Genomic DNA, 14,105 nt, shown 5'->3' with positions numbered 1-14,105 from the left:
TCTACAGTGTGTTAGAGGTAGAGCAGTTAGCTGTGCCAGAACTGCTACCTGAGGGTGTCTGAAGAACTGAGTCAAATACAGATGACATGACATGAAGGTCCAGGGCTGAACGACCAATTAAAAACCAACAGTTCTCAAGATCTGGATGGCAAATGCAGACAACCCAAGGGCTGGTTCATGCTTACATGTTCATCCCTTCATGACTGCAGCATATAATGACATGCACGTAGGTTCGAGCCATAACAGACCAAAATTTCAGATGAACTTGTGAAGCTGCCTTATACTAAATCTAACCACTATTCCATCTTGCCTTGTGTTGCATGTCTTACAGGGCACTTTCAAACAAAGACATCCCATTTTGAATCAGGTCATGTGAGGTGGGATTGTTTCAAAGGGGGTACTTTCAGAAAGGTTCTTTAAACAGTATGCACAGGGCAATTGAATGGGATTTTGAATTTCAGATAGTGCCATGTTTTCCCACAGCACCTGCTATTTTTGGGTTCTTCTTTCTCAGTTTTGTGCCATATCTCTATATCGTTATATAAAAAAACTGGTTCAGTTTAAAAATAAATGGGTGGGAAAATAAAGCAACTCATCATGAAGCACTAAAAACAGCTCCAATAGCATCTCAAAAACACAACCTTACTACAAAACCTGAAGAAAAGATGGTGAAATGAAAAAAAAAAAAAAAAAACCACTGCCATCAGAATTGGCAATGGTTTAAAATTTTTATGTATGTATTTATTTTATTAAATTTATAGCCCTCCCTCCCCAGCAAAGCTGGGCTCAGGGCAGCACACAACACATTTCAAAACATCATTTCATCAATAAAACATTCTTAATAAAAATTTGCCCCATAAAATCTCATTTTGGCTCACTTATTGTGACGTATAATTACAGCAGAGATAACAAGTCAGCACCCCCTCAACAGTAGTCTACATAAGAAAAGGGGAGTTTGGGAGGCCAGCGATTGATGGAAAAACCATAGCTGTCTTCAACCATAGGCCTGGCAGAATGGCTCAGTCTTACAGGCCCCGCAGAATTCCCTAAGGTCCCGCAGGGCCCTGGTCTTATTAGAGAGGCTATTCCACCAGGGAGGGGCCAGGGCAGAGAAGAGCCTGCCTGCCTGAGATGTAATCCCCCCCCATTCTCTATCAGATACCAAACTGGATTGAAGAGCCTGTCTGAAAATGATCATAGTGTCGGCACTATCTTGAATTGTAAACTGCCTTGAATGCAATGAGAGAATAATCAAATAATAATTCTTCATTCTGTTCACCAGGAACAACTAAATGTGATATTTAAGACTATAAGGGGGGAAAGGATTTACAGAATATTTGTATTTCCCAGAATTATATTTCCCGGATCCAGGCAAATGTTGACGTTGCAAAGAAGAAGCTGGCAGGACCATCCAAAATGGAGTTACAAACTTATAAACTGACTGACTCCATTTAGAAGGCATGATTCTGTTTATCATTGCCCAGTGAATGTTGTGCCCTCAGTACTGAGACTGTAGAGATCTAGACACCTGGACATTTCCAGAGTTCTCTAATCATTCTGGATAACTTGAAGGCAAGTGTGTGTGTGTGTTAAGTGCCGTCAAGTCGCTTTCGAGTCATGGCGACCCTATGAATCAATGTCCTCCCAAATGTCCTATCTTTGACAGCCTTGCTCAGATATTGCAAACTGAGGGCTGTGGCTTTCTTTTTTGAGTCAATCCATCTTTTGTTGGTTCTTCCTCTTTTCCTGCTGCCCTCAACTTTTCCTAGCATGATTGTCTTTGCCAGTGACTCTTGTCTTCTCATAATGTGACCAAAATACGATAGCCTCAGTTTAGTCATTTTAGCTTCTAGGGTCAATTCAGGCTTGATTTGATCTATAACCCACTGATTTGTTTTTCTGGCGGTCCACGGAATCCGTAACACTCTCCTCCAACACCACATTTCCAAGGAATCTATTTTCTTCCTATCAGCTTTCTTCAATGTTCAGCTTTCACACCCATACATGGTAATAGGGAATACGATGGCAAGAAGTGAGCTCATTTCTATCTTTTTAAATCAATCCCTTTTCATATTTCCACATTCAGCAATATAACTTCTACTGCTAGATGAAAAAATGAACAAACAATTTCTCTCTCTCTCTCTCTCTCTCTCTCTCTCTCTCTCTCTCTCTCTCTCTCTCTCTCTCTCTCTCTCTCTTTTTAGGTGGGACCTGCATCCTACTTTCCTGAGGCAACAGAGGCTAGGGACTCTTTAAAAACCATAGGTCAAACATGATTATATACATGTGTTGCAGGCAGCAAGAAATGAATGAGTTTATTCAATGCAATTGTAACATCAAATAAAACAGAACATACCTGAAAAATAATGACAAAAGCCAAACGAGCAGATAAAACAGCCCAGTATTGCTTTGAAACCTCATACTGATTTTCAGACCATGGTGGTTCTCTGTAATCTTTGAATCTGTAAAAAGAAAGCCATTGAGTTATAGGCATGTTAGACAGCAACAACTTCCCTGCATTATGCAGAGCAGAGGGAAAGTTACAGTGTTCTAACCACTAGATCACTTCTCAACAATGCAATTATTTATGCAAGTAGCATAATGCATTTTTAGCACCAATGGCTGAGTTTTGTCCCAACATAACGATAACAAAGAATATTCTTTGCTTAAGGTGATTTACAATCTGTGGGCATGATCCAACCAATGTGAAGCACTTTCATCCTGTTGACTTCAGTAGAAGCCGTGGCTCAGTGGTAGACCATCTGCTTGGCATGCAGAAGGTCCCAGGTCCAATCCCTGGCATCTCCAGTTAAAGGGACTAGGCAAGTAGGTGATGTGAAAGACCCCGGCCTGAGACCCTGGAGAGCTGCTGCCAGTCTGAGTAGACAATACTGACTTTGATGGACCAAGGGTCTGACTCAGTATAAGGCAGCTTCCTGTGTTTATGTGTATAACTGCAGGAAGTCAATGGGAGATAACAGTGCTCCCCATTGGCCAGATTTTTTCCCCATTCACCCCAGTATGGAAGCCATGGTTACACCCTGAATGCTGATTCTCGCATTATGGGAAAGATCTATTCCAAGTCAAGAACATTTAAGTCTTATTTATTCCAACAAGAAAGACTGGAATCAATGCAACTTAACTGTTTAATTTAGCTTTAATTTAGCTCCATGTTTTCCATGCAGCCTAAAAAACCCTAATGTATTGAAGAAACACACGCACGGGTGTCTCGCACAGGACTGGCTGAGACTCTCCCTCGAGCATATGCTTGGTGGTGATCCCAGGATGGTTGCTGCATCAGTAGCCAACTTGATTTTAACTCCCAGGTCTAAATCTAGTAAACTGATCTACAGCACGCACACACTGGAGCAGGGTTTGTCTGAGAAGGGAATTCATTTTCAATTTAACTTCAGCTAAATAAAAAAGTAATTTTTTTTGCTCTGAAAAAACCATTATGCCTAATTATATGCCTCAGATCAGTCCTGTTGCAATGTTTATTTAGAACAAGTGCCAGAGAGTTCAGAGGAGTGCATAAAATGTGGCCTGACCGATTCCAGGAATCCATCACTGGGGAGTGTTTGAGCTTTGTTAAGGATTCTATTTAAGATACCTTAATCTCTGGCAAGGCCTGCACAGGGCAAATTCAGTCTGATTGTTGTACCATCGTTGATCTGAAGAGGCTACAAAAGTCTAAGAATAAAAGGGGTCAGCTTTTTCCCAGCATATTTTCCAGGGACAGAAATAAGTATTATTTTATTAATTCAGGAAGGGACATTCCATGATCGAGCACTTCTAAGAGAAGGGCCAAGCTAGATGTGATGCAAGCAACACATGGAGATTTTCCCAACTTTTTTCTTGTTACTTTCATGTTGCTGCAGGGAGGGAAAGCCAAGACTGCAGAATCCTTTCTCCATGGGCTCTTTCGCCAATCAGTATCTTCCAACCTGCTTTCCTACCCCACCCCAGGGGATAGATACCCTGGGTCCACATACCTTTTCTTTGGCAGCAACAAAAGCAACTGGGGGGAGGGCTTTAACAGACCAGTGATTAACTCAGGAATTATCATAATTAAATGTTGCAATCAAAGTCAAAAATTATTTAATGGAAGCTAAATAATCAGTATGCACTCCATCTTTGGGGAATGTCATCTCATTGTATCCAGTAACATTTCACAAATGAAAATGGGGGCACTTGTAAAATGAACAATTCTTGTCTGAGATCTCTTACTTTCTTCCCCATATGCTCAAATGCACACACTTCCATACACTGTTAAATGCTCAACTCCAACTACTATATATCAGTTTCACCTTGTCTTCAGTAGCCTGCCTTGTGCTGGTTTATTACCAAAGAGAATGGCTATTATTTCTGCTAACGATTAACTAGAAAAACACAACTGTCCTATAATACATTGTCAAGTCCAACAGCTCAACAAGAGTGTCACCAACTGCAGAATGTGAAAAGATGGGCAATCTGAGTCAAATAGACACCCCACTGTCAGAGACTTAACATCTAGAGACTTGGGGAAAGGGTGAAGGAAAGCAGACGCTCTACCAATCTCTCCCGAAACTCTATGGTTTTCGTAGAGTTTCGGCAAAGATGGCTAGAGCGTCTGTGTTGCATGTTGCATAAGTTGCACACCTCCCCCTCCACCTGGCCCTCTTTTCCCTGCCGACCAGCTGAGGGCTGGCAGGCAGCCCAGTGGATTGGCAGGCTTTTGCCCACCCCCACCAGGCGATTAGCAAGCCTATCTCTAGAAAAGCTAGACGTTTGAGGAGTTGATGTGACAAGCAAAGATAAAATGTGTCATTCCCTAGAAATATGAGACAGATACAAAAAATTGGGCCTGAATGAGTGAGGGATCTTTCCTTTCCTTGCTCCCTTAGAAGCACCTTGATTCATAAATCTTGAGCAGCATAATTCTAAATCTATTGTTTAAGGGCTATAAGGACTGAGATAACTTTTGCCACTGCCAATATAACCTTAGGATTGCTGTCACTTAGTAAGCAGGGATCTTTCAGAAAAAGTAAAATGGTGCAGGAGAACGTATGTCAGAAGACAGCCCTATGTCTTTTAGTGAGCAGTCCTCCAAACAGGTCTACTCAGAAGTAATCCCCAAGTATGACTGCAGCCTTACTCACTTAAGTAACCTTAAGATACTGAAATCATTGTGACGGCTAATATCATTATAAGTCATAAATTCATCAGTTGGTGCTTGTTAAAGCGGCTTTACCTGCAAAAAGATACCTCCTGTTCAAAAGGTGAGTTCTCTGGCTGGGTTCCAGCCTTGAAATGGCTGACGTTGAAGTATGAGAGCGTGTGATTGATGAAGCCATGCATGGTCCCATTGTTACTGTATGCATACTGATAGACAAGGCGTGGAATGAAATCAGAAGTGACAGAAATGACAAAGGCCTGGGAGAAAAAGAAAATCTTTACCACTGTGAACCTGCAAATATCTGCAGTGAGCTTTCAAGTCACTTTACTGATGCAGAGGATGACGATGAGAAAGCTCTCCTCCCCAGCAGAGAAGCTGCTTTGTGGCTGGAAGACAGAGTGAACCAAGTATGGAGTCTCTCTAATTCTTGCAATGTGGGAACACTTTTTTTTTCTTTTTGAGTTAAACTGTAAGCAACCTTTTTTTAAAATTAAAATTTGATCTGGGTCACCAGAAGCCACATTAATTTGTCTTGGGGCTAGATTTGGCTTGCAGGCTACCAGTTGGCGATCCCTCCTCTAGATCACAAGCAGCTTATAATCAATATTAAACCTTCCACTGGCCAAACTGTTTAATCTTAGAATCTCGTCAGGACCTGCAATAAACCTCACTGAAAACTGGACTGGAGTACCCAAGACTTGTGGGGGGTACAAACAGATTTCTGGGTAAAACAGGTTGTGGAATGAAGCCCATTATTTTAGTAGATTCTAGACAACGCATTAGATGAAGACTGAGAAAATAGACACAGTGGGATGGATTCCTTAGAGGAACTTGACAAACAGAAGCGGAGGTGATTTTCAGTATTTCCCCCCTCCCACAGCAGACTTCCAGCTCCTCCGTCATGCTGTTCCTGGGAATCTGTGTCCACCAGGGGAAGCATTTGGGGAAAATTTTATGCTGCAGCAGAATCAGGGGAGGCAGGGAAGTCCTGCTTACAGAAACCTTGTCCATCAGCAGAAATCACCACTGGATACAAGCCAACTGGCAACATTAACTAACTAATACAAACACTCTTCCTATATAATATATGCACAATAAATTTATGCCAGCTTGATGCTTGGTTACTTCTACTACATTTCCAACCTAGCCAAGAACCTGAGTTTCTTGGCAATTTGAGAGACTTGGATTAGCTGAATCAACTCTCCTATTTCATGCCATGTCAATACTCACATTAATTATGACTGAAAACTTTCCAATGCCGCTCAAGATGTTATACCAAATTCCTGCAACAGAGGAGAAGTCTTTGATAAGTTGCTTTGCTTCCCGTTCTCTTAGATCGCTCAATTCCAGGCACCCTCCCGCCTCCCCTTTTTTTTGTTCTGCAGGGCTTAAAATAACCTCTCTTTCCCTACCATCACTCCAAATCAACATGCATACCAATATCTTTTGCTCTAACCGCATCTGGCCTTCTTAGTTCAGAGACAAACTTTTTGGCATCCAGCCGAACTTCGATGACGTTGTTGAGCAGAGCAAATACGGGGGCCAACGGAAAAGAGGCAACGAAGAGTGTGACGAAGCCAAACTGGATTACTGGAAGACAGAAAAGGGTTGCTCTTAAGATCTTTTGGCAAGTCAAAGACTAGGGAAAAAAGTCTGCGAAGGGCGAAAACGCACAGAAGGTTTTGACTTGGATTTGCCACTCTCTAGATACACATTTTCCCCTTCCGAATTCTTAAAACTCTACATGGGGGTTTATTTTTGAGAATTTGGCTGGGGAAAATGTGCATTTAGAGACCGGCAAATCCAAGGCAAAACCTCCCGTGTGTTTTTGCCCGTATATTGCTACGTTGGTATAGATTGTGTCTATTCAGTACTTAATATCATTGCAAAACCCTTTCTTGAGAAATAATTGGTTATCGTTACAGTAAGATCAAATTGTAATATTTAGCCATCTTCTTGTGAAGAGTTCTAACAAAACAATAACGAAGGAACTCAGATGTGAAGTCGCCCATGCCGCAAGTCAGTATGCTTCTCCCACTTTGCAGAGGAAATGTAAAAGGCCTCATATCAATGTGCAGAGAGCATAGCAATGGCACCGGAGCAATACCAACCCCACCACAACCCACCAATCACCACCCAGTGTGCCAACTATGTCCTTGTGAGAAGCTAACAATAAGTATAAAGTGGCTCCAGCATCATACCTGTATCAGTTAGACCAGGGGTGGGGAATGTCAGGCCCGGGGGCCGTATAAGGCCCGCGAAATCATTTGGTCTGGCCCTTCGTGGGTCCTGGCAGATCTCTAGCTCAGAAGGATCTAGGACTGGTGCTCCGCACCCTCCCATGGACAGGAATAGTCTCTATTCAAGGCAGATGTGAGTTTGTTTTACCAAGAAAAGGAACCTTTTTTCCCCCTTGCAGAAGAGTTGTTAGCTATGGAGCTGCTAGGACCACCCAAGAAACTGTGTTAACCCTTTCCCACCCGGGCCATGGAGAAACGTATAGTCTGCTAATTTTTAAGTTGATAATTTTGTACGGCCCGTGAATGATGTTATAAATATCCAAATGGCCCTTGGCAGAAAAAAGGTTCCCCACCCCTGAGTTAGACTGTCCAAGTTTAAGGAGAGCTTTTACACTGACCCGCTTTCAAGCTCTCCCCTCAGCAATGGTAGAGGGGCGTTTTAAAAGGATTCCCACTAGTGAAAGACTTTGCCCGTGTGAAACTGGAGAAATGGAAACAGCGGCTCATGTGTTATTAAGATGTCCTTGGTATGAAGAAGCGCGTTCCAAGCACATCCTCCCCTCATTAAAGGGCCCCAGGGAGCTCACAGAATCAGCAATATTGCAGACACTTTTGGAGGGGGAAAAAGAACAGGTTACATTAGCCACAGCTGGGTTTTGTGCAATAGCGCTTAAAGTCCGCCCTTCAAAGGTTTCCGCAAAGATGAGTTCAATTTTAAATTAGGGAGGAAAGTAAAACTCAACTTGATGGATTTGTACTGTATTTTGTACTTGTTTTTAAATTAATTTATAATTGTGAAATGTAAATAGTTTTACTAAGTTTTTTTAGAATGGCAATGCCGCAATAAAAACGTGTCTGTCCTTGTGAGAAGCAGAGCGGGAAAGAGCCAACCTGTTGGTTAGAGAATGCATAAACAGCAGGAAGTACAGCACAGACCAAAGGGAAGAGTATTCCATAGAGACATACAGGGATCCATATTCAGATGAGTGCTATTTAATTTGTTCATCAGTAATCTGGAGTGAGCAATGAAGTGGCCAAATTACACCAGATTGTGAAGGATGATGAAAACCAAAGTGAATTCTGAAGTTCTCCAAGAGGATCTCTCTATTAGCTGAGTGAGTGAGTGACAACGTGACAAATAATGTTTAATATAAATAAGTGCAAGTTGATGCACATTGGAGCAAAAACCTTAACACAGATGAAGTTTGGCAGTGGCTGAACAGGAAGGAGATCTTTGTGGCATGGAATGTTGACCCAGTGGTGGAAAAGGCAACTTCTATGCTTGGGAGTATTAGGAAAGGGATTACAAGCCAAACAGCCAATATCATAATACCTGACGGTGAATCCATTAGTGGAATACAGTTTACAGTTCTAGTCTCAAACATGAGTATGATAGAACTGCAAAAGTCAACTAAAATGATTATGGGGATGGAGCACCTCTCTCTGGAGAAAGGCTAATGACTTAGGGGCTTCTGAGTTTAGAGAGAAGACATCTAAGGGAAGAACATGACAGAGGTTTGTAAAATTATGCATGGGGTGGGGAAAGTGGATAGAGGGACACCCCCCTATACACACCCTGTGAGATTAGTATCATTTTTGGCAATTTTTCACACCTCTGTGAAAGTCAGTGAAACTGATTGGAGAGGGGCAGAGGACACGCAGGAAGTCGCCGAGGCAACTGGATTGATGCTTCCTTGCATTCAAATAAGTATCCTAACATACACTCGAAAGCAAAGCGCATTAAAAGGAACGCAATGCATGGGCACAGCATCTCCAGCCATGCGTGAATTTAGAGGTGCACCCAAGTGTGCATCTCGTTCAACAGAGAATTACTTTGAACAGGAAACATGTAAAAGCATGGCGTCATCTGCCTGGCTGCCTCAGCCCAGAGAACATGAATTTGAACAGGGGTGAAAAATGTGACAAAGAGTGGAATGAAAACAGGGGTGCATGGGAGCATTTTCAGCCCCCTGCAACAAGGCTATGTTGACAGTGAAAAGTGACTTCCCCGAAAAGTCAGCATGGCACTAGAAGGACCCTAATTATTCTTTTTTTCCACTGGCATAGCCATTTATGGTTTCTCCAGTAACTCTCCATGGCAATTAATATATACAACATGCCTGTACATGATGCCCCAAGATGACACTTTCAAATCCTGCCACATCACGGAGATTATGGAGGAATGTGGCTCTCCCTTTAGCAAGCCTTCTACTGTTGATGCATGAAAGGTTTTTGATGGATTCTCCTGCCTCAGGCAAAATTCTTCCAAATCTCCAGAAGTAATCCCAAAAGGCTTAGAGTCAGAGACTCTGAACCTAATTCTGCCTCTGTTTATCTGGACGCTCATCTTTTCACTGCCTCCGGCAGGAACAAGATTAAATTCGGTTACACTGGCTTCTCAGAAGCTCTCCAATGACTTCCTTGGGCCATTTATGCGGGATGCCAGCGAGGAACAATGGAAAGCCAAGCCAAGCTAGGCTTGCTGCAGTGTATACAGAAGCCCAATGTCGGAAACGCAGGGGAGACAAATCACTTCAAGGGTCCCGTTTGCTTCCCGCAGCATGCACAGATGAGATGCCACTCTCCTGACGTTTGTCTTTATGATGTTTGGCTTTGCTTTTCTGGGTAGGAACGGACCACCAGCCCTGACGGCTGCCGCTTGGCAAGTACGCTGTAAACATGCTACTAGCTGGCTGTCAGCCTCAAAATCTGTCCGGCACACTCGCTCGGGAATGGCGTTCCCATGATGACAGACATAAGCAAGGTCTACTTTCATAGCCCGGCTCTGGCTTCTTTTCAAGGCTCACAAAGTTTTCAGCTAATTACAAGAGCTCATAATTTATTCTTGAGGGCAGACGACATCGCGGCTTCCAAAGAGCTGACCGAAGTTATGGCAACGGTTAAGCTCAGGAAAAGAATTAAGGTAATGTTATTCGTGGCTGGCTCTCCAGTGAGGTGAGATAATGCAGTAGCCAATTTGGGGGTGAGGGTGACAGTCTCGGCTGCTACCACTGTGCCTCAGTTGCCCTTGCTGCTGTTGCCTCTGCCATCTTTTCCACAACACCACCCCCTGCCTAGGAGCCAGATCACCTGATGCTCCTTCCTTCCTTGTTCCTCAGATGTCTTTAAACAGCACGGCAAGCTGTGTACACCCAACAGGGATTCCTAAACTCTTACTCTGCAAGACGCAAGTGTTCAAGATTCCCTATTGGGCAAACACAATTTGCTGCACTGTGTCTAAAGATGCCTGGGGAATGAGGAGGGTTCCTGGACATGGGTGTTTATAGGTAGTGGGGCCACAGTAGATGGCTCCCTCAGCCAGCGTGGTGTAGTGGTTAAGAGCGGTGGTTTGGAGCAGTGGACTCTGATCTGGTGAACCGGGTTTGATTCCCCAGTCCTCCCCATGAGCATCAGACGCTAATCTGGTGAACTGGGTTGGTTTCCCCACCCCTACACATGAAGCCAACTGGGTGACCTTGGGCTAGTCACACTCTCTCAATCCCACCTACCTCACAGGGTGTCCTTGTGGGGAGGGGAGGGGAAGGTGATTGTAAGCTGGTTTGAATCTTCCTTAAGTGGTGGAGAAAGTTGGCATATAAAAACCAACTTTTCTTCTTCAAGAAGCCCTGCTGGGCAAACACAGTTTGCTGCACTGTGTAAAGATGCCTGGGGAATGAGGAGGGTTCCTGGGCATGGGTGTTTATAGGTAGTGGGGCTACAGCAGATGGCTCCCTCAGGCAGCTCTCCTTGGTTAGCCCCCACTGGTGCTTATTTATTTATTTATTTTGATATTTATGCCCTGCTTTTCTCTCCACTGGGGATTCAAAATGGCTTACAACATCATTCTCTCCCGCCCTCCATTTTATCCTTACAACAACAACCCTGTGAAGTAGGTTAGGCTGGAAGTGTGTGACCCAAAGCCACCCAGCAAGATTCCATGGCCCCTTAAGAGGATACCCAGTGGGTCTGCCAGCACATGAGAGCCAGTGTGTTGTACTGGTATGAGTGTCAAACTAGAGGGTCCCATGTGCTGTTTCAGCGTATCCAGTCCCTCAAGGACATGCAAGAAGGGTGCTTCAGAATGGTCTCTCCTTCTCACAAAGTAATATTAACTTTAACACAGAAGAAACTGATATTTTGACTTTGATAACCACAGAAGTATACTGTTTGTACCTTAGCTTCAGGTCGGTAGCCGTGTTCGTCTGCAATCGAACAGCAAGATCTAAGTCCAGTAGCACCCTGAAACACCAACCAGGTTTCCAGAGTATAAACATTTAAGACTCAAATCTCCATCTCAAAAGCTTATACCCTGGAAATCTGGCTTCCAGCTCTTTAAGGTGCTACCGGATTCAAATCTTGCTTTTCTGCACCTTATCACAAAACACTGCTCTACAATAGTCTTATTTCTGGGAATTAAAACCCCTGTTTCTAAGGCCAGGACCCTCCTTTCTGCTTGATGCCTTTCACCCCATTTTTCAAGGAGGTAAACACGCCCCACTGAAGAGCACCTTTAATCTCCACTTCTGCTTGATGCCCTTTCAGGACAATCTCAACCGACAAGTTCAATGCCGCGCACCTCCAAGGGCTTGCTGCCTGTGTGGGTGGTCCCTGTCACTCAGCAATGAATCTGGCAGCTGAATTTAGAGATAGGGGCTCCACATAGCAGGCAGGTCAGGGGAGGAGCAGGTTGAATTTCACTCGTTTCCCGTCTTTCTTAAATCCCAGAGACAGGACTCAGCATGGCAAAATTAACAAGGATGGAGAGCCATTAGTGTTACAGAGAACAGATCCTCCTGTTGGAAATACCATTCTGAAACCAAATCCAGGAGCTGGAGCTCCTGATCCATTAACCTTTATATAGAAAAGGGAAATTGGCCTTACACAGGTTTGCAGGCATGCCGAGAGAAAGTCGCTCAATATATTTGTTTGGATTACATGACAATTTATATTCAGCTTCTCTGTATGTTCGAGGTGCTTAACAAACTCAAACCGGCACTGTAGTCAGTTAACTTGCCAATTAAACTAAAAGAAGTTTTCAGTCCAAATTGTGTCATTTTTGTAGGATATGAACTTTGGTGTTAACGTCACCATTAGTAAAACAGGAAAAAAACAAAGTTTCCCGACAGAACAAATCAAAGGCCATTTTTGCATGGTAATTAGCAGCTCGTTCCAGGCTGAATTGCCCCACATTTTTTTTTAATTTTGCACGTAGAACCATCATTCCGGAAGTGACTGCGAAGCCGCCACATACCTGCTTCACATTACTAAAGAGCCCATTTAGTAGAGCCCATTCTTTGTGGTGTTTACTGCGAAGAATCCCCCTCAAGGAACTATGCAAAACAACAGCATTATGCAAAACAACAGCGTTAGCTATGCACATGCTAATGGCTATGCAAACAGGAACAAAGGAGCAGGTGAGTGGGAGGGTGGAATTTCTCCTTTTGCATCAGGACCGTGAATAGGCATTTTTAAAATCGCATTTTAAAAAAGAGCTTTGATCGAGCATCAAAACTGACCATGCAAAAATGGCCAAATAGTTCTTTAACCAGGGGATTGGCCCATTAGTGCAAGAATACGAGTTCACAAGTAATGATTTCAAGAGATCCACCATTCTTGTTCACATAAGTCAATGCAAGAGTAAACTAGAATGCTTTACAAAAATTCTACAAGATGGCTTCTGAGACAAATATTTATTAATTTTTATTTTACTTAATTTATACCTTGCCTTTCTCCCCAGTGGAGACCCAAAGCACCTTACGTCATTATCTTCTCCATTTTATCCTCAAAACAACTCTGTGAAGTTAGTTAGGCTGAGAGTATATGACTGGGCCAAGGTGATCGAGCAAGCTTCCATGACAGAGCGGGGATTTGAACCTGGATCTCCCAGATACGACTGATAATATGACTGATACAAGCAGACTGGAAGAGGTGTTCAAAGACCTTACTCATTTCCATGTATTCTGGAGTCAACCCAGTGAAAGGTTCCAAGACATAATCCAGCTCCCATTGCTGTGGAGGTTTGGATGGGTTAGAATCACTTTCCTTCGTCTCGGTTCGCTCGTCCTTTAGCTTCCGGAAAAGCTTCTTTAATTTTCTGGGGAACAATGAGAACAGGCAGTTAATGTGGTTAAAAAAACATGCACGTTAACTTTAAGAAGTTCCTCTTTATGCTATAGAAAGTCAACAAGATTTCACATTGTTGGAGGACCTATCTAAATCACAGCCTTCCGTTGGTTTAATACTCATTTCCTCTCCCCAGAAGAATCCTGGGAATTATAATTCTATGGGTGGAATTAGGGATCTCTACAGAAAGTCTCTGCAGCTTCATCAAATACTCTGGATGAGGGAGGGAAATTCTGCGCTGTTCATTTCCTAAATCATTTTCTAAATCAATTAAAAAAACAATAAAATCAAGCCAGTCTATTTATCTATTTGTCATCTTTATGTAAAAAACATAATGAAACTGCCCTATAACTAACCTCTGGTCAATCAAGGTCAGTATTGTCTACACCTAGGGTTGCCAGGAGCTTGGTGGTTGCCATCATTAACTGGGTTGCCAACTTCCAGCCATTTTCTCCAGGGGAACTGATCTCTCTAGTCTGAAGATGGTTCTAATTGTGGGAGATCTTCAGGCATCACCCGGAGGTTGGCAACCCTAATCAATGAATTGACTGTCTTTGTAGGACTTTACTGTCCCTTGCACAGACTAG

At 43.2% G+C, this 14,105-nt stretch overlaps 1 protein-coding gene across 1 annotated transcript in view; it reads right to left on the bottom strand.

The window, feature by feature from the left end:
- ANO2 (anoctamin 2) overlaps positions 1–14,105 on the bottom strand; it is a 152,121-nt gene that overhangs the window by 4,104 nt on the left and 133,912 nt on the right. Inside the window, exons 18-22 of the mRNA XM_056862313.1 lie at positions 13,341–13,489; positions 6,593–6,745; positions 6,386–6,438; positions 5,231–5,412; positions 2,357–2,462 (exon numbers count right to left, since the gene is read on the bottom strand). Coding sequence (XP_056718291.1) covers positions 2,357–2,462; positions 5,231–5,412; positions 6,386–6,438; positions 6,593–6,745; positions 13,341–13,489 — 643 coding nt within the window. The remainder of the gene's footprint in view (positions 1–2,356; positions 2,463–5,230; positions 5,413–6,385; positions 6,439–6,592; positions 6,746–13,340; positions 13,490–14,105) is intronic.

This window comes from Euleptes europaea, chromosome 17, assembly GCF_029931775.1.
Source record: "Euleptes europaea isolate rEulEur1 chromosome 17, rEulEur1.hap1, whole genome shotgun sequence".
In the NCBI taxonomy this organism is placed as follows: domain Eukaryota; kingdom Metazoa; phylum Chordata; class Lepidosauria; order Squamata; family Sphaerodactylidae; genus Euleptes; species Euleptes europaea.
This window is presented reverse-complemented; position numbering and strand designations above follow the sequence as displayed.